The sequence below is a fragment of the Vespa mandarinia genome, chromosome 3, assembly GCF_050613455.1.
Source record: "Vespa mandarinia isolate Hongniang chromosome 3, ASM5061345v1, whole genome shotgun sequence".
Lineage (NCBI taxonomy): Eukaryota > Metazoa > Arthropoda > Insecta > Hymenoptera > Vespidae > Vespa > Vespa mandarinia.
The window spans coordinates 317158-337500 of NC_140812.1; the positions used below are offsets into that span (position 1 = coordinate 317158).

At 30.9% G+C, this 20343-nt stretch overlaps 3 protein-coding genes across 5 annotated transcripts in view; 2 read left to right on the forward strand and 1 right to left on the reverse strand.

Moving 5' to 3' along the window:
- The first annotated feature begins 85 nt into the window (after nucleotides 1–85).
- LOC118446845 (uncharacterized) lies at nucleotides 86–9659 on the forward strand. Of its 3 annotated transcripts, none has more exons than XM_035877963.2 (10): nucleotides 86–296; nucleotides 925–1145; nucleotides 1260–1400; nucleotides 1578–5308; nucleotides 5374–5611; nucleotides 5702–5879; nucleotides 5973–6164; nucleotides 6291–6827; nucleotides 6905–7138; nucleotides 7200–9659. In XM_035877963.2, exons 2-10 carry the CDS (start codon nucleotides 952–954, stop codon nucleotides 8268–8270), a joined length of 6516 nt encoding a protein of 2171 aa, XP_035733856.2. In that variant the 5' UTR covers nucleotides 86–296; nucleotides 925–951; the 3' UTR covers nucleotides 8271–9659. The 3 variants fall into 3 exon arrangements, with proteins under 3 accessions (XP_035733856.2, XP_035733858.2, XP_035733860.2); XM_035877965.2 differs by having other exon boundaries at nucleotides 1260–1388; XM_035877967.2 differs by lacking the exons at nucleotides 86–296; nucleotides 925–1145 and having other exon boundaries at nucleotides 1269–1409; nucleotides 7200–9648.
- A 290-nt stretch (nucleotides 9660–9949) lies between these two features.
- LOC118446846 (STING ER exit protein) lies at nucleotides 9950–11201 on the reverse strand. The gene is made up of 4 exons (XM_035877968.2): nucleotides 10824–11201; nucleotides 10592–10748; nucleotides 10286–10514; nucleotides 9950–10214 (listed from the first exon to the last, which is right to left on the reverse strand). Exons 1-4 carry the CDS (start codon nucleotides 10942–10944, stop codon nucleotides 10068–10070), a joined length of 654 nt encoding a protein of 217 aa, XP_035733861.1. The 5' UTR covers nucleotides 10945–11201; the 3' UTR covers nucleotides 9950–10067.
- A 2284-nt stretch (nucleotides 11202–13485) lies between these two features.
- LOC118446877 (uncharacterized) overlaps nucleotides 13486–20343 on the forward strand; it is a 30277-nt gene continuing 23419 nt past the window's right edge. The window contains exon 1 of the mRNA XM_035878027.2: nucleotides 13486–14004. The gene's annotated coding sequence lies outside the window, so the exon portion shown is untranslated. The remainder of the gene's footprint in view (nucleotides 14005–20343) is intronic.

The window sequence follows — 20343 nt, forward strand, 5'->3', positions numbered from 1 at the left end:
TTTTCTACGAATATAATTGGACACAATTTGCTAGTTGAGAAAGTCACGAATAAGCGCCATCTTGTTGTGCTTCAGAGTACTTGCATTATGTTTTTGGAACAGGGATCGTCATTTCACAAATTTGCGGTTGTGTATTAGGATAACAAAGAAGTAGGTGATTTATTAGGCGAATAAATAGAAAATTTATAGAGTTTTTGCGATTCTGCGCAAGAAATGCTTTTAAGGAAAGACATAGAACGTCCCCGAAATAATTCACGTATCTTTTGTCATTGCATACGAAGGCAAAATAATGCGAGGTACGTATGTATGACGTACGATCAATAAATTAAGAAATTCGTATCAAAGTTTATTTTAAAGATGCTTTTCTTTTGCTGTAAGATATTAAATAGAAAAACTCTGAACGTAAATTCGTAACTGTAAGAAAAAGTTGTGAACGTTATTTCCAATATTAGTAGTATCTAAATGATTATCTATACAACGAGTGTCCATAAATTGACATTAATCGTCAGAGCCCATATTTTACGATCCTGTTTTAAAAATTCGAAGACCGGGAATAAATGAAATTCGTAATGCGTTATGACTTTGTAGTAATTTGAGTTGATATTTTTTGCTTAATTATTATATTAATGAATTATGAGTATGTGTGTACGTGAGGTAATTACATAAAAAGAAAATATTAAAATCAGACTGTTTATTTTTTAATTTTTGCGTAGCAGATGTGCATCTATTTGATAGATATTTAAAAGATAGTAATTATTGGTGTATAAAGAACACCTATGAATATAATTTTCTAATTATTTCCTTATAATATTTAAATTAATAAACAAGTTATGATTTTATATATCTTATAATCTTTTTGAAAAATGTATTCAAAAGTATGAATTATGTCTAATCTAGGTATATCTTATATATTTGTATTCTTAGGTAAACAAGTATAAATGAATATGTCTCATGGCTGCAAAAAAGCTACACAACAGGGAAAATGGAAATATAGGAAGAGTACAACAGTGGTTGCAAGATCAATCATTCTGTACTTTGAGCACATGTAAATCTCCTTTAACTTTGCAATTTAAGAAATTGCAGAATCAGCAAGGAGGTAAAATTTACGATAAAGATATCCATCGAACATATAAATATTTTTTAAGGTAACTTTTTATTATTTGTTATAAATATAGAAAAGATAAATACTTCCAATAAGATAATATTCTTTGACTAATCTTTAATCTATGCATTTGTAAAATGTTAATTATACTTTACAGATATTTGCACAATAACTTGGATTTCTTACAAGAGAAATGGCTACCAATAGTATTTCTTTACGATATTGCTATTAAACCTCCAATAAGAAGTTTCTCTTACTTCAATAATGGATCAAATTTCAGTGAAAGGTTTTCTTTTAAGTAATAGTGGTACACCATTTTTTATTTGAATCTATAAGCTTACATAGCAGTTTTTATTCTTATAGTTGCTTTTTCGTGTATGAAACAACTTTCTCTTTATGAAACAACTTTTTGTTAATAAAACAGTAGTTGCATTTTTTACATAAAAGTTTGATTGATATCTTTTTGTCTCTGCAGAGTACATAAAATATGGTCATTATCAAATTGTACAACTAAACGATATCTGAAGGTGGGAAAACGCTATGTCTTGATAAATACAAATCTTATGTCATTAGAAATGGCTGATTCTAGTGTAGAAGCTGACTCAGTCAATCATATTGAAACTATAACTTCAGAAAATTTGGATATAGATTTTGAGGAATCACAATTATCAGAGTATACTTCGACTGTTAATGCAACCCATTCAGCTCATATTACAAAAACAGATCATGAAGGTTATGTACCTGCTACTGATTTCAAGCATGATAATACCTTAACTACTTACAGTGATTCGCGTCGTAAGACAAACGATTTAAATAAAATAACATTAATGGATTATCTTGTAAATGATAGTAGTGCTACAAGCTCTTCAATGAATAGCCAACATGAATATTTATCAGGTTCATCAATAGAAAATGCTAAAAAAGTAATATTACATAACGATGAGATTGCAGAGTATGAAAATGAAGTTCTTGGGGATCCATTTTATGAATCAGATTGTGGAAGTGAGGAAAATGAAACATCAGAATCTGTTCCAAAAGAAAATGATGAATCTAAAGAGAAAGTATTAGAGAAGCTAGAAGATGAAGAAATGCATGATAATTGTTCCCAAGCAGAAAGTACATGTGCAGAGAAAACGCAGCACAAATTGACTGATTTCACGCGTTCATCAGTATGCAGTAATTCTAATATAAGCAATCATTACTTTATAGATGCATCTTCTCTGAACGATGAAGTGGAAATTTTAAATATAAATGTTAAAGAAGATGTACAAACTGATAAAAATACAGGATCTTATATGTCTATTTCTGCTGATTTTGCACACAATTTATCAAGTACTACTGCAGATCAATTCTATAAGTTTACATGTCCACTTAAAGTAACAAATTTACAGAATGAATGTAGTAAAATTGCAGAATTTGAACCAGAAATGAAAGTAACAAAATACTTTCAACCATTTGCTGATATACCTAAGATAACGGAAGTTAACTCTACATTAATCAGCAAAGATGATGTGAATAAAGGTACAAACAAAGAGTCATTAGCTGTAGAAATTAAAGAGGCAGATAGCGGTGAAAGCACACATGCTTCACCTTGTCCTGATAATAGCTCAAATATCAATAATTCTCAAGATAAAATAAATGTAAACAGTGATGAGAACTTACTTTTGGATATTACAAATGATGAGTCAAAGAATCCTAAAGAAAGTACTACAAATTTTACTGAAAATACACAGCAACCTTTATTAATAAGAAGAAATACATTTGAACTTGATTCAAATGATAAGCTTTCTGTCTTAAGGCAAGAACATGAACGTAGACAAGGCAATCTTGTTTTTCAAAGTGCCATACCACAATATTCAGGACATCGTGTAGATAGTGATATGATTTCTAATGTGACAACAGATTCAACGGCTGTACCTATCAATGATGTATTAAATAATTTTACTTCTGATATTCAAATAGCAGCTACAAATATGCAGTATCGTACTGGATATTTATCTTTCGACAGTTATGAACATAAAATTGATAAAAAGATATTAGAAAGTAATTATCTTCTGCAAAATAGTATAACTAATTCTGATATAATATATCCTGCGGCAGATATAACGAATGATAAAGTTGCATCATACAGCAGTTATGCAGAGGATGATAGTGCACATAAGTGTAGCAGTAGCTTACCTGTTACTGTAGCTTGTAATATAGAAAATGTTAAACCTGTAGATGTCATCAGAAAAACTAAAAGAAATGAAACAGCTCCCATTATTTCTGGTGGTGTCAGCACATCAGATTTTACCAAACCTATGGATAGTCCTATCGTACAACGTAAAACAGAATCCACACCTATTGTATCAGGTGGTTCTGTAATTATGAATGATACTAAAGATAGACCAACAAGAATGTCTTCTTCCATGACTGCATGGATTGTAGATATGAGTGATTGTACAAAAAATGAATCAGGATCAAGCGCAAAAGATAACTCTGTAACAAATATGTCACAAAGCTTTTCTACTTCTGAATGTGTTAAGAATTCTATAAGATCTAACAACCATGAAAAGTATAGCAGTTTAGGTTTTTTTGTCAATTTAAATAATGTAGAATCTAAGGAAGAAACTCTGGTTAAAGAAAATGTGGAAAATAAAAAAGAGCCACATAAAACTGATAAAGCATATTGTGAATTCTATATTGATATATCTAATAAAAATGATCTTCCAAAGAATAAAAAGATTGTAAAAGAAGATACGAATCATAAAAATGTTGAGGAAGGTGATAAGAAGAACATATTCTCTATGTTCATCGATTTAGGTGATCCACAAAAGACGACTGAAAATGCTCAGAAAACAACGCATAAGCGAAATTTATCATCATTTTCTGATAAACGCATGGAAGCGAAAATTGACGAAGTTGCAACAAATGAAAACTCTAGTACTCTTCAAGAGGATCAAGATTTAAATTCAATAAAATCTATAAAAGAAAAACCAAGACGAGGTGTTTTTATGTTTATTGAATCTGATTCTCCTATAGTGAGAAGACGAACGTTGTCCTCTTCACGATCGGTTTTGAAACGTCATTCGTGGAATATCGATAAAACGCAAAGTAATAATGATAATGGACAACCTATTACTAAGGAATTAATAATAAAAAAAGAACACAAACGCGCGCATAGCTTATCAGTAGATCAAAGGGATTTGAAGAAGATCCAAACAAAACAAAGTTCTTCTAGTCATTCTCTTAGTGATGCTGCAGGAGGTGAATCCACAAACCATAAGAATTCAAACTCTTTGCAGGAATTGGAAAATAATTCTAATAATAATATGGATACATCCACGGAAGAATGTTTGGCATATGATATAAAGGATACACCACCAAACTCTCACATAGAAATCATTGATAAGGAACTACGTGCGAGTATCAAACATCAACAATACAAGGAATTAGGTAGAGAACAGCAGTTGGGAGATGATACAAAAATATATGAGGACGAATATTCAGATATGTCTGGATGGGGGAAGACGTGTACAGAAAGTACTAATGGACAAACACGTAAAAGTGAAACATTTGACATTAGCAGTGACAGTGGACCATCTCCAAATAGTGATAATCGTGATTATGAATTATCAGACTTATTAAGCAGAGATGTGGAAACAACCAATCATTCAACCAATCATAAACATCCAATCATTCCTTCGACTGGCAATAAAATATTAGAAACTCATAAATCTTTAAATGAAACAATTAAAAAAATAGAATGTGAGTTAGAAGGCCCAGAGTATGAAAAATTAGATACAACTTATAACAGTCATACGTCTATATCGAAAACAGATGAAAATCTTGTTAGCCATGATGTAAAGGAGCTACAATTGAATAAGAAAAAGCCAAATTCTAAATTTGTAAGACTTTCGGATTTAACCGAAACATCAGGACATTCTCATACATCTGAATATTTAATTGCCAAGGAAAATAGAGCTACATACCGTATGAGTAGTAGTATTCCAGAAACATCTTGGATCGAAAGTAAATTAGTTATGTCAAGAACAAATGATTCAGTAAGAACTCTCTCACGTGTATTTTCTTCTGTTATGAGTACTTCGCTACCGTCGAAACAAAAGTCACCGCTTGAAGATTTAACTGGTGATGGTGAGGCAGAAGGTATCATTTCTGAGAGTGACATAAGTAGCATGCAAAGCAGCATGGGACGTTCTGGAGCTGGTATGTAAATTATCATATACTTATATATTGATTTTTTAAACTATTATTAAAATATTATTTTATAGAAGGAAGTACAGAAGAAACAGAAACATCAAGTTTGGCTGGAGGAAAACCATATAATCGATTGGGTGAAGATTTATTAAGAATGTTTTTGGAAGAGATTAATCCAGATGTTACAATTGATGTAGCTGGAAGACGAATTAGAGCACATAAATGTATATTAAGTTCTCGTTGTCAATATTTTGCGGCTATTCTTAGTGGTGGATGGATTGAAAGTGCAGGAAATGTGATTTCTTTACAAGGGTATATTAACATTATAATATTATATGTATATATAATATATGTGATGAAATTTAATATTACAATTAAAATTAAGTTGAGAATATTTTACAGATATTCTTATAATGCAGTTCATTTTGCACTACGTCATATATATAGCGGAGAAAGCAATATACCAGATTCTATAAGCATTGTCGAATTAGCTACATTAGCTGATATGCTGTGTCTAGAGGGTCTTAAGGAAGTTATAGGTTATACCCTTAAAGTTAAATATTGTCATCTTTTTCATAAAGTAAATATTGCGTTTTTATCATATTTTTAATTTAATATAAATATATGTAATACAAATATTATTATCATAATATCGTTATTATAAAATCGTTAGCCTTGCCAAGTATGTGCTGTTGGAGTACTGGAGTGTATGCCATTAGCTGCAGCTTATGGGCTTGATGAAATATATCGTAAATCTCTAAGGTGGATAACACGACATTTTGTACGAATATGGCCATGCAAAGCATTTGCAACTCTTCCAAGAGAATTAATGGAAAAATGTTATTTACAGCATATAGTACATATGGTATGTGTAAAAGTACAATATTATATATATATTTAGTATTTGTATGTATGATAATTATTCTTTTCAATATAACTAATATATTTTAATAATGTCGTTACTTTGTAATCTTATTATTCCACTGTTTAGTCTACAGATAATGTACTTCAAACTATGATAGATTGTGATAAATTGTTAGCAACTTTGCCGAATGTACGATGGGCAGAACCGGTATACAGAATGGTTTCAAACTTGTTAGAAACGTCGCTAAAATTTTTAGCAGACAATTTTGCAGCTATATTAAATAATGAAAATTTTCAATCACTTGGTCGTGATTTAACATGGAATATAAGTCGTTTGGAGGATAATTTTTTATCAGCTGCAGAACATTTGCCACCTGAACAAGCATGTAAAAGTTATTCAAAGTTACATAAAATGTTGTTATCCACGCAAACAGATAACTTTCAGACAAAAATGAAATGGGGTCCGTTATTTATTGATTTTTTAAAGAAAATTCAAGCTCGTGTTGAAAAATGTTTGGTTCGTGAGGCAGCGAAGGCTGCAAGATCGACAACATGGTTAAAAATGGATTTGGAGCTTCGCCGTAGAATACAAGAATTAGCATGTCTTGTTATTTTACCGCACGAAACATCGAGATGTCAATCAAGGCATTCGAACTTTATAAAGGTACTCGTTATTTGTTGTTAAACTTTATAAAAGTACTCGTTAAAGGAATTAAACTAATTTTATTTTTATTATTAAAGGAATCGAAAACATCGTCAGCTTGCTCAGCAAGTCGCAATTTAGATCTAAAACGTGTGAAAATGGCTATATCGGAACATAATGATAAAACAATGAAGCAAATGTCAACGGCACAAACGCGAAAAATTCTAAATAAACCTAAAAGCGATCCTGTTGAACGAAAAATGCAAGAAGATAATAAACCAAGCACCAGTGATGCACCAAGTCGACCTAAATCATGGCCCAATAAAATAGAGGTAAATTTTAACATTTTTAACATGTTATATTATTTTCTTAATACGAATAAAAATTTTATAGGTAAAATCTAGATATTTAGAACCAAGAACCAAATTTGTACCAAAAGAAAATGTGTCAGTAAGTCAAGATAAAGTGGTAATACAACGACGAAAAATCACAATCTCATCATCAGACTCATCGCGTACATCTAGTCCTGCGACAAAACGAGTGACAGAGAAAAAGCCTATAGCAAGAGTAAAATTGCCTGTAAAAAAAGACGTGAAAGCTCTTTCGTCTGATAGTTTGACAGAATCGAACATGACCAGACCAAACAAGAAGAAAAATGTGATCAGTAAAAGTTGTGGTATCACTCGTCCTGAATCACCATCCTTTAAACAGAAAAGCACGGAAATTGGATTGTCTGTAGATTCATTAGCAGAATCCAAGAACAAGACATCGGTTGTAAAGAAAAATGTTAACAAAATGGATACATCAATGTCTACAGATAGTCTTATGACAGAAATAACTGCAAATCCTAAATCTAATGCGTTACAGAAATTATCACCAACATTAGGAAAAAGTATAAACAGAGCACAAATTTATGACAGAACGAAGAAAAATATATTGCCGATTCAGCAGAAGAATCCATTAACGGTAACACGTAGGCCACCAAGATCATTAGAGAACTCAACCGCGGCCAGTAGAAGCAGAGCGGCAGCTATAAGTGCTTATCACGGTTCGCCTAACCTACGTAGAAATCTTTTAGACGCAGCGAAGACACCAGATATTTCAAGTAAATCAGTAAATAATGTTGCTTGTCGGACAACGAACGCACGACAAGTTTTACAATCGACCACTATGGTTAATTCTATTGTTAAAAGGGAAAAGAAAGATAATAGTGCTAATCAACAAGGATCCGATAACTCTAGTAGAAAATCTTCCCCCAAATCTGGCACTAACAGACCAAATAAGCCGGCCCTCGCTAATAAAAAGTCATCTTCCAAGGTCAACGATGAAAAGATCAAAACAAAGTGCCATACAGAAGAGACTCCCAAACAACTTACAGTGGGTTCTAGATCAGGCACGTTTCTTAAAGATGAGCCTACAATACTTAAAAAAACAGACATTAAGTCATCTCAGATAAGTACTTAAATGTGCATATGAAATGTAATCTTTTCCCAAGATACATACCTATTAATGAACATGCATAGAAAGTTATATAACGCAGCTACGAAAGTGATAAATGAAATGAATCATGCTCAATGTAAGATAGATTGCAATTTAGATTATATTATGGCACAATCTAAATGCACACTGGAGATATGTACATGCGTGCGCGCGCATGCACATGTATAAACGTTCTTATAGCATGTGATTTTTTTGTTATATCAAATATCGCTACATACAGTCAGACGTTATATCTATACATACACACATACGCGCGTGTGTGTGTGTATATGTATACGTATATGTATATTTTAATCGCATTCCTTATTGAAATACTTTTATCATTGGAAGTTATACTATTCATTAATTCATAATTTATTTGTATTTTATATATAATATAATTTATGTTTTGATTAGGACTGTACACATAACATTAAATTGTTGTTAGATGTACAATCGAATTTTTATGATAAAATCTTAAGTTAATATTTTAGGTTAATTAAAAAATAAAGAATGAAAAAGATTGTGAATTTATAAAATATTTTTTTCAGAGATAATTCAATTATTAATTAATTGTTTTGTAATGGACTGCTAACAATAAGCAGATCTTATAGTCTTATAATAAATTTGAATATTTCGATTTTTTTCTTTTTAGCATCTATTATATAAACTAATATCTTCAAAGATCGGATGAAGCTTAACAAAAAATCATATATTACTTCACGTAGATATGTATTTTAAATGTTTGCAACTACATTTTCTGTCTATATCAAACATACATATAATATGATCACTTATAATATACTTTTAGGTAGTTGCAAAGATTCCCTTTCCAAATAGAGCCATGTTTATCTTTTATTTTTTCTAGCCTATTTTATTTCTACAGTACATCTGCAATAGGACAAATTATGATTGAATTTTACTTATTAGATATTGCCATAGTATATATGTATATTTAATTCATTGATGTAGATTTATAATCTGTATAACATTTAGGATATAGGGAATGTTGTATTGCTATATACATTTAATATATATAACAGTAAGAAAATGTCATATATGTAAACAAATTTTTATTTACTATTTTTAGATTTCGTATTAACTAATTTCGTCAATCGATGAAGATATACTATAGCAAAATAAGAAAGTATACATTTTGATTTAATATTATATGTGATATTTTGGGATCTAAATTATTTTTTAAAACATATTATATCAATTATTTTCTAATACGCTAAACGATCAGAATAGAAAAAATATACAAATATTATAATTCTGTTCTGATCATTTAGAAATCTATTTAAAAAAGTTATTTACATACATTTGTTCTATTGTAGATTTAAGTTGATTCAAATTAAATATAGTCTTGAATTGATATATTGCAAAATAATTTAATTTTTATCTTCATCGACATCTACAAAACATAAACTTCTTGCTTCGCCTTAGTGTACTGTACGTTAATATATTTATTTATTAAATTCTAATCTATATTTTGCAATGTACATTTTTATGCAATGTTTATATCTAGTCATTTGTATATTAATTACTTTTATGTAATGTTAATAAACATTTAAAAGTGTTAAAATATTCCAATTAACTTAATTAATTACCTAACTTAAAAGTAAGAAAATATTTAAATTACAAAAATCATTTAATACAATAAATCATTTTAATAAAAATATATTTAAAATATGTTAGTTATAATATAAAATTATAATATGAATTAGAATACAAAACTTCATTATACATTATGATACATCAGAATACATAATAGTTGATAAACTATACATCTAATAACGTTCCTCTTGGTCTTGTCCGTTTAATATTTGTTTCAGTTGGTAGCATCGCTTTTCTTTTATTCATTCCCTTTCTTTCAAGTTGTTTTTCTATTATTCGTGCATTATTTGCATATGAATCGGCAACTTCTCTCTAGAAATAAAATTTAATTCAGAAATTCCTATTGTGCAGAAATATATCAAGTATTAGCTTATTAAACTTACAGCTTCGATTTCATCTTCTTCTTCATCTATTGTAGATACAGTTACAGAACTAAATTTACCCATATTCTTGGTATGCTTCGTTACCATTATTTTTTTAGGTTTTTCAATTGCTACTTGATTATATATATCAGTCATTGGACCTTCACCAGAACTTTTTATTACAGCACCTTTTACAATAAATACAATATTCATGCTAAGATCATGTTTATAATACAGGAAAAGACCACATCTGTAAAAATATAATTGTATGACAATTGTAGAGTAACATTTTATATACGTTGATTATAATAATAATCAAATACATACTTTTTACACTTTTGTCGATACTGTTTTTCTATTCCTTCTGAACGTTTCAAATAAACAACTTCATCTTGTTCGCAAGTCATTTTATGAGCATGTTTACTACCATCGATGACCCGCGCTCCATCTCTTTTTCTTAGTGGTAATTTTTCAATAGCACAATCTGTAATATAATAACTGTTTTCTAATTGTTCCTTTTATGGAAATACATGATAACAAAATTCTGTAACAATCTAACCTAAAATCAATGTCATTTGACCACATAAACAATAATAAATATGTAATGGCTTTTCTTCACCATATTCTTCTTGATCTTTGGTATCAGAACATATAATACTTCTTGAAACTACCTTTGGCATTTTTTTTCACATTAAGTTTTTTATCCAAAAATATAATTTCAAATAACCTTCGCAACTTTACAGCAATGTAAATAACAATATTTATTTCTATAGTATATATATTATTATATAGTATCAAAGACAAGAAAACTTTTCATTGAAAAAAAAATTACATTACTGTTATTTTGAGGTTATACACTTATATTGCTATTATTAATTTATATCCACATGTCGAATTATATTGCTATTGATTGTCACACTAAAGAGTATAACAATTTTGAGGTATTATAGAAGCTAGAAACTATGATATGGAAAAGGACAAATAATGTGTAATTGATTTGGTATCAACTTTACAGTGTGGACAAATGAACCAATGACAAACCTTTTTACTAATTTTAGTTCTTTTTACAGTTATCATTATAATTTGTTTTTTGTTAGTTGGTAATACATAGAATTAAATTGATAAATACTACATTTTTGTTTCAGATTATTTATAATTTGTTTCTATTGTTTGTAAATTTTGTGCAATGAATTTAAGTTTCGTTGTGTAAATTAAATGTATTTCATGGATTATATACACTCTTATGTAAAGAATACTACGTTATCGATATAACCTCGTCTTCGTCGGTAATAATTTTTAGCATTAATTCTCATTATCTATTAACTTCAGTTATAAGTCATTGATGTCGCAAGGGATGGTAATAATGCATTCAAATATCGTTCGATGATAAGAAGGGTTTGATATATATATATATAAACAAGCAAATATAATTCAATCATTGTATTATTGCGATAATTATCTAAAAAAAAGGACAAATCAATGCGAAAACATTAAAATTAATTAAGTTAACTGACAAAGTTCGTTAATATTAATCTGATATTATGTAATCATCTATTTCGTCATTCCGGATTGAAATTTGAGTATTTTACGTTTATTTTTCAAGGTCAAGATGTCATATCAAATTGATCATAATAAGAAGAGAAAGAAACGAAATTGTTAATAGAGTTAAAAAGATAAAATAAAGGTAGGTATCTGTACGTAAATAATATTTTATTATTGTACATATAATTTTCCGCATTATATTAACGAGAAATAATTATTAATTTTGTTTATGGAATAAGAATACATAATTTGATACTTAAGATAAAATAAATATAAACATATATACATACATACATGCTCGTGACTGTTTGTAAACTAAAGAACGCATTTACATATGGCCGCTGTTTTATCTATTAAATCAATTTTTTACCTTGAAATTGTAAATACGAGATTATAAAGACTTGGTCGCAAGAGTTTGATCGATCAAATAGAGTTATCGCAATGGTATGGTTTTGTGCCCTTGAAAATATGAAATAAAATATTCGTGAACTTTCTGCGGATATTCAACTAGTGAAAGGAATCCGACGTTATAGAAACTCAACGAACTCTTAGAATTTTATTCTATTATTTTTTTTATATATGTTTTTCTAACATTATTGTTACGAGTAACGAATCTAAATAAAACGCAAGTACCTAATTCATAGTAAAAGATTTTCATGCGAAAGATTGTTGTTTTATGAAGGATACATTTGATGTATGTGTATGCGCTTGCGCGCTTGCAAAAGCACTTATCTGTAAACTCTCAAAATTCTTTCTGACTGAAAAGCGGCTAGAAAATCGAATAATTGAAGATGAATCGATAGGTAGAAAACAAATATTTTTATGAATGCAATTGACGGGATCTTAATATATTACAATGATCGACGAAATGACGTCATACCAGCTTTAGGACCATTGAATTCGTAATCGTAGTAGGATGCCATTGAACGGGTTAAATAGAATCTCTTTAGATCGATCAAATATACATACATACTGACTAGACGATGATATATCAAGATTTAAACAATGAATTTATTTCTTTCTTCTTCTTTAAAAAAATGGACGATTATTTCTGATGTATTACAAAAATAAATCGAAGACATTAAAAAATTCGTAGTTAATAAACTTAATCGGCAAGATATATTTAGGTAGATGAGAGTCATTGTAAAAAAAAGGGCGAGAGAGAGAGAGAGTGAGAAATCGAACATAGGAAAGTCCTTGACATGGCAGACTGTGCATATCGAATTTTATTCTTTCATGGTATTTACGTTTATACGCTTACGTCATAACATGACTCTGAGATGACCTTATTGTTAGGGACACGCATCACCGATCAAACGAAGTTTTTATTCTTTCTCGCATTCTTATCGTTTCTCGATGTCGACGAAGAAACCATTAAAAGTAGCATATACATATACCTTACGTCTAAGGAAATATTAGCGTATTGAAAATATAATACACGAATAAAAGAAAAAAATAATCGAATAATTAAAAAGTAAGTGTATAAAAGTATTATGGGATAGAATAGGTATGAGATGAGACAGTAATTTGAAAATAACCGCCTCACGCGCCATATTGTAATACGGGTTAGTTTGTGTTGGTAACGCTGGGAGCAATAAGAGCGAATAGGGGGTCGGAATGCGCGGCGGTGGATGCGCAGTGATATCAGGCGCGCGTGTTACCTTGACAGGAGTCGTCCGTCGCGGCGCAGGACGAGTTCTCTTCGAGAGTTTGCTATTCTCTTCGTTATAAAAGGCTACGTCGGTGGTACGTACGGTAACCTCGTCCGCGCGTGCTCGTTCGTTCGCCTGTCCATCGTCCTCGTCGTCAATTCTTTTTTTTTTTAACCCTTCTCGTCGTTTCTCATCCTAATGCTATACCTTTTTTGAATATATCGCGAGCGTATCGCGATCCCAATATAATCTGCTTGTGATCATTATTATTATCATCATCATCATTATCATCATCATCATTATCTTCGTCTTCGACATTGTCGTTGTCATCTTCAGTCGTTATCATCGGTCGTGGTTAGTCGTGGTGCGTGCGTGACACAGACGACAGAGTACGCAGGAGGAAAAACAGGAGGAGGAAGAAGAAGAGGAGAAGGAGGAGGTGGAGGAGGAGGAGGAGGAAAAGGAGCACAAGCAGGAGCAGGAGGAGAGGAGAAGGAAGATCTGCCGAAGAAGTAGTAGGAGTAGGATGAAGGGAAGAAGAACGAGGTGTAACTTTTCATTTTTATTTATTTTGTTCTTTTTCTCTTTTCTTTTTCTTTTTACGTATACGTGCACAAACTAGGGATCACGCATGCACGCGAGAAAGTGGCAGCGTTTTCACGCGTCGACGGTAACACGTGTACGTGCGAAAGAGACAAGCAAATATTATTCTATTGATACTAACTTTACTTATTTCGATGTCTAATCTAATGTGCCTCTAAAACATGAATTTGAATCACTTTGAAAGACATATCTTTTAAGAAACATTCTATACGTTTTGAGATGTAAACTATCGAGAGAGAGAGAGAGGGGGGGAGAGAGAGAGAGAGAGATAAGGCTATCATCCGTTCAAAATTATGTTCGTCGACATTTTCATCCGATTGACCGGCTGGCTATCTCTCGAGCCTTCTTGCAACAGGTAATGTTCTAAAACTGCATATATTTCATTACATTATATTTATATCCATTTTCTATTATTCTTATAATCAAATAGCGATTAAATAAAATCAAAATATATACGTTTTTATCTTTTTTTTCCTTTTTTTTTTTCCTTTATCCATTTCTTCCTCATTTCGTTTTTCACCTTACGTGATAATTCGATTGACATTCCGTAAATTTCTATAAAATTTAAAATTATCATCACCTTTTTTAATTGAAAATATAACACGATCGTTTACGATTAAGACAATCATATGGATTTTCGGCGGTTTCTTTCTACTAGTCGATACTACTTGCTCGCCAATGGGGGTTACTAACCTGAAAACATTGCTTTTCGTGAGGTATTCGTAGTGAGGTTAGAAAGAGATCGCGAAATATACACGTATTCCTCCTTCCTCGTTATCAAGCATCGACCCGATTAATCCCTTCGTGCATAATTGTCGTTATACTTTGGCCATTTAAGAGCGATTCTTATGGAAATTGTAGTAGGTGGTCTACAAAGGCTGTCGATTACATCGCTTAGGACGACTAAATTTTTGGTTCTCTCTCTCTCTCTCTCTCTCTCTCTCTCTCTCTCTCTCTCTCTCTTTCCCTCTCTCTGTCTCTCTCGTTTTCTCTCGTTCTCTCACTCTCTTTCTCTTTCTTTTTTTCTTTGTCTACTTACGATATTCTCACGTAGGTATATCAATTTTTTTCGATAGTGTTTAATAAACGCTAAATAACACGAAATAGCCACAAAAATTGATAATATGCTGATGTTTTATGAAAGAGTGTTTATATAATTGAATATGCGAATATGGTAATCGCGAAACTCGCGACATTAGCATTGTGGCAACGTGTAATAATATCGATCGATCGTAACGGTTGTTATTCGATTTAGAATGTGGATTGAATATTTTTAAAGGATTAGTTCATTTATCGAAAGATAATTACATATCGAATATTATCGAGTAATTGTAATAGGGAATATTCCGTATAAAAAATGAAGCGAATTCCCGCGGGAATTTATTGGTATGTTCTCTCTCTCTTCCTCTCTCTCACTCTCTTTATCTAACTATCTATTTAACTCTTTCTCGTATCTTTCGAACTTTACGAATATCGGCCCGGTAATGTCGAGATTATCTTTCATAAAATTGAATGAAATTAACCATTCGAACAATTTTTTTTTGGAAAGATATTAATGAGATTAAAAAATTGATAGATTTATCACATCTTACTTTTCGTTTATCATTTTTTTTGGGATAGGAGATTTTTGATCATCTGCGTCGTATCATAGATGAACGTGCACGTTGAACGCGTATATTTGCAATTAAAAGGATTTATCGTTCTTTCGATTATAGAAAAGCAGGAAGGTTGTAATTAGTCGCAATAAGATATGCCTTGCCCATCTATCCTCATTCACTTCCCTATTTCCTTTTCCTGGGATGAAATTACGTATCTCCGCATCGTTCTTCTTGTCTATTTTGTCTATTGGTTTTCTCGCGATCAACCCGTCCGTATGTTTCCTTTCTCGCCTTTTGGTGTTCTTTCGATGAATACGTAGAGATGTTTTTACGTAATAAAGATATACAATGTGTTTCAGAACACATAATTTGAACATAATTTTGGCGTATTAGAATAAAGAAAAATAAAGTTAGTTCATACAAACGTAGCCCAATATATGACCAACATTTTACTTTCAATCGTTATTGTGTTATATCTCTTGTTTACTCGTTTTTTCCAATAATTCCTCGAATTGACTACATTTGACTAAACGTCTGAGCAAAATATCGTCTTATCTTTAACATTTTTACTCGTTCAAAGTTGTCTGGTATGATACGAATTTATTCGGGAACTTGTCTAATAATACGTTGTCGAAGTATCTCAACGTTATCTCTACTCCTGCTGTGTTGTAAACTAAATTGGTTTAAGTGACTTCCACAGATAAGAAAATCTATTGGATGTAAGTTCGACGAGCGAGGTAGTCAATTAACTGCATGTAATATACGAGCCGATTTTTATTTATTTATTTTAAAAACATTTTTGATAATTTTCTTAAATGAGGGATTGTATCAGAAAAATAGGCTGCATTTTCGAAAACGAGATCCTATCGGATTGATATGTTTGTATGAACTTTTTCTCTTTCTCTTTTTTTTTTTTTTCTTATTTTAATGTATTGAATACAGCAATCGAAATTATGCCCACATGTTCTGAAATATCCTGTATAAAAGTAGTAGAAACGCGAGACAAGTCCGACGTGATGACGGCGTCATCGGCCTTTTCGACGTGTTGTGTCTATGTATGCGTATGTAAATGGACGCGCGCGTGTAAGTAAAACGCCAACTTAAAGTGAAATCGATTAATGCCGTTTTCCTCTTTGTTTGCGCAACTTCGGTCCTTTTATCTTTTACCAGGGTGAAATAACAAAAAGGGTGTTATTCCACGCGATCGATCGATCGTGGATCGATGAATTTTTATCGTATACGTTTATGAAACACCGAGTCTAAACAGCTCACTATGAAGATATTAAACGATTTCTTTTCTTTCTTTTTCTCTTTTTTTTTTTTAACAAAGTATTTCGTTTTAATAGACTCGCTTAGATATTAATCGGTTCTTTTGTTTTTTTTTTTTTTTTAATATCAACGAATTACGTCTGTGATTTTTTTTACATTTTTGTGTGTTTGATATATCGCAGTTATTTTAAATATTAAAAATGCTGATAGTAACGATTTCTTTTTTTTTCTATTATCATTTAACCCGTAATATCAATTTTATGATATGCACGAGATATAGACATCACGATGTTGGTTATTTTTTAATATCATTAATAAAATCTCGATAATACTTATGTGAATCGATAAAAAATGTCATCTCGTAGACATATGTTTCGTTACAGCAGTTTATACAAAGCTTTTCTACGAAGAGGAAGAAAGATACATATGTATACGATAAAAAGTTCTTTCCTCCACCTCCCAGAAAAAGTATGTCCGATATCTACATTGTTGTGTATACGTTCTCGTGTGAATACGTAAATACGTTTGGTGGCAACGTGATCATCCGAGGAGATTCATTTTTAACACTCGATTTACATTCTATGACCTTTCTCGATGGAGTAAACAAAATTCACATTTTTCCCGAAAGCTTTTGGCATTATTATCTATTCTAGCGCCAACAAAAGCTTTGAATTTTTACAAATACACCTTGCAAATATATTTAGAATTTAAGGGAAATGTTTCGATAACTTTATAATGTAATAATAAATTAACAGAAAAATATGAAATATATATATATATATATATATATATGTATATATATATTATAACATTAATCATGCTTTTTATGATCTTATATTGGATTAATAAAAAAAGAAAAATATAAGTAGATGATAAACGAAAATAAAAATATCTGGAGAGATTATTTGCAAATCGGCCATCGCGATTACGTCAATATTATCTTGAATAATCTTGAAATACATGGATCGTGTCGTCGAAAGACTTCCGTGGTTTTCTATCTTGAAATGCGATCTGACATGATCGAACGCTGTTCGCGCTGAATAATTTAAACGTTCCTATTTTTATTATTATCCATAGCGAGATATGCTAGATATATTCAGTATGTTATAATCCTTTTAACAAAGGACAATCTAAACGAGATCTTAATTGACTTGTTATATTTTTAATCTTTTATTTTATTTTTATCAATTTCTTTTTTTCCTTTATTCCTTTATTTCTTATGATATTGATGCTGTCATTGTTACGAATGTTTCAACACTTGGCAGAACAGCCTTGGTGATTGCTATGTTTCACATAAGACATTACAACATAGATGTCGATGACCGAATCTCAACCTACTTGCCTTCCTCATTTAACCGTGTTTCTTTGATGTTCTACAAAATCTAGGTCCGAATTGCCCTGGTTTCCTTTTTACTTTAAGGAAGCATTGTTTCATCAGCGAGAAGACGGTACAAAGACGAAATTAAGTAGGTTATCACGTGGTTATAATGCGTTATTGGACCGAGTAAAAAACAAAAAAAATTTTCATGCGCAAACTTTTGATAGAAGGATGGACAAATTTTCCTTCATTTTCTGCATCAATTTATGGTGTATTAATTATGCAGTAATTCTATTAATTCCCTCTCTCTCTCTCTCACTCTCTCTCTCTCTCTCTCTCTCTCTCTCTCTCTCTCTCTCTCTCTCTCTCTCTCTCTCTCTCTCTTTCTTTCTCTCTCTTTCTGTCTCTTTTTATCTCTTTTTCTCTCTTAGTATCATTCGGTCTCTTTTAGTTGGTGTTACGTATATCCGCCTCGTTTCTATAGGACAATAAATTGTGCGTCGAAAATCAATAACTACCGTACTATGAGACCACGCTTGATGCATGTCCGATTTATTTTTCCACCTGTCGGTCTTCTGCCTCCATAGAATGATTACAAAAAGTACGATAACATCTATCGGTTTAATCGATCCATTCGGTTTATCCATCGTTTCTTTCTTTTTCTTAATTTTTATTTATTTTTTTATCTTTTAAACTTCCTATCATTTTCTCATCTTTGTTTTCGAAAAGTTTTATATAACTTCACGCGTTACCAATCGTCTATCACGATTTATTCGAAAAATCCATCGTCAAGGGCATGAGCGCGATAAAATCAACCGTCTTGTGTGTAGGCGTGTGTGTTCGCGAAATTCTAACATAGATCCCTCGAAGCATTGCTTTATGATGACTGATATCGATATGTCTTGATTGCGATCACAGTTTTCCTCTAATATAGAATGATATTATGACGGTGTTATAATGGCAGATATAAGCACGTATTCATACATTTTTATGGATTAAATAATTACTTTTTTGTTTTCTTTTTATTTTTGTTTTCTCTTTTTTTTATTTTGATCGAAAAATGCATTTTGAGTTTTGTTAAGATACGTATATGTTAATTAACATTCTATATATATTTCCTATTAATATCATTGAATTTTATAATTATTATAAATTTTATTTAAATTAGCCAGATAAAGTAGACAATTTGTCTTTTTTGTTCTTTTTCTGTATTTTTTTTTTTAAAGTCAACTATACCTATATACATTAACTGTATACGCTATATTCCATTAAGATGGCTGTCTTGTGCTATAATGTTCATGGACTCGACATCTAGATGTACCTGCTGGTGACTCGTCTATTTTTGTTAACTCACCCCGATATCGATTGTTTTAGAATGTTAGAATGTCACCAAAGTTTATCTTTTAACGCGATTCAACCCCCTCTCGCCAAACTTGTGTAACTTCCGTTAAAAGTTCGTCCTTTTCTTAGCCTCAATTTTTTTTTTTCTTATACTTTACCATCGTCTATCTTGCCTACTTTTATCTATCAATTGCAACGAAATTCTTTGGTTCATTGATTCGAAATGAGTAATATAATAACGTTTATTCATCCATGTCGACAGTAGCAGCGAATGAAAGTATTATTTTACTTTCTCTACATTGCCTGCACTGTTGAATAACGTTTAACCCTATCCGATGACTTTGAATATATATTCTTTTTCTTTAATCGTGTCTAATAGTAGATAGTAGTTCATAAAGTTCGACCATGACCAGTTCGACTTACTCTTGTATTTTCGATGACACGCATATTCAATGCTTTTCATATGTCAATGCTGAGTATTAATCGATCTATGCAACTGTTATTGAAATTGTCAATAATACGTGTCAGGTAGCATATTCATGTCAATTGACACATTGACCGATTAAGATAGAATCCGTTGTATATGCATAATAATAGGATAGAAATGTTTCGTTATCTATTACGTGTATATATATATATATATATATATATATATATATATATTTATATATTTTACGTTTAACGTTTTCTCAAATTATAGTTGTAAGTATTTATATATATATATATATGTATGTATGCACGAACACACGTGCGCGC

Excerpts from the sequence above, each read along its gene's own strand:
- LOC118446845 (XM_035877963.2), top strand. The coding sequence starts at position 952 with ATGGCTGCAAAAAAGCTACACAACAGGGAAAATGGAAATATAGGAAGA. Across the intron at positions 1,401-1,577 it reads AGTGAAAGGTTTTCTTTTAA|AGTACATAAAATATGGTCAT; the intron begins GTAATAGTGGTA and ends TTGTCTCTGCAG. Across the intron at positions 5,612-5,701 it reads AATGTGATTTCTTTACAAGG|ATATTCTTATAATGCAGTTC; the intron begins GTATATTAACAT and ends AATATTTTACAG.
- LOC118446846 (XM_035877968.2), bottom strand. The coding sequence starts at position 10,944 with ATGCCAAAGGTAGTTTCAAGAAGTATTATATGTTCTGATACCAAAGAT. Across the intron at positions 10,515-10,591 it reads TATCGACAAAAGTGTAAAAA|ATGTGGTCTTTTCCTGTATT; the intron begins GTATGTATTTGA and ends ATATTTTTACAG. Across the intron at positions 10,215-10,285 it reads AAGAAGATGAAATCGAAGCT|AGAGAAGTTGCCGATTCATA; the intron begins GTAAGTTTAATA and ends TTTTATTTCTAG.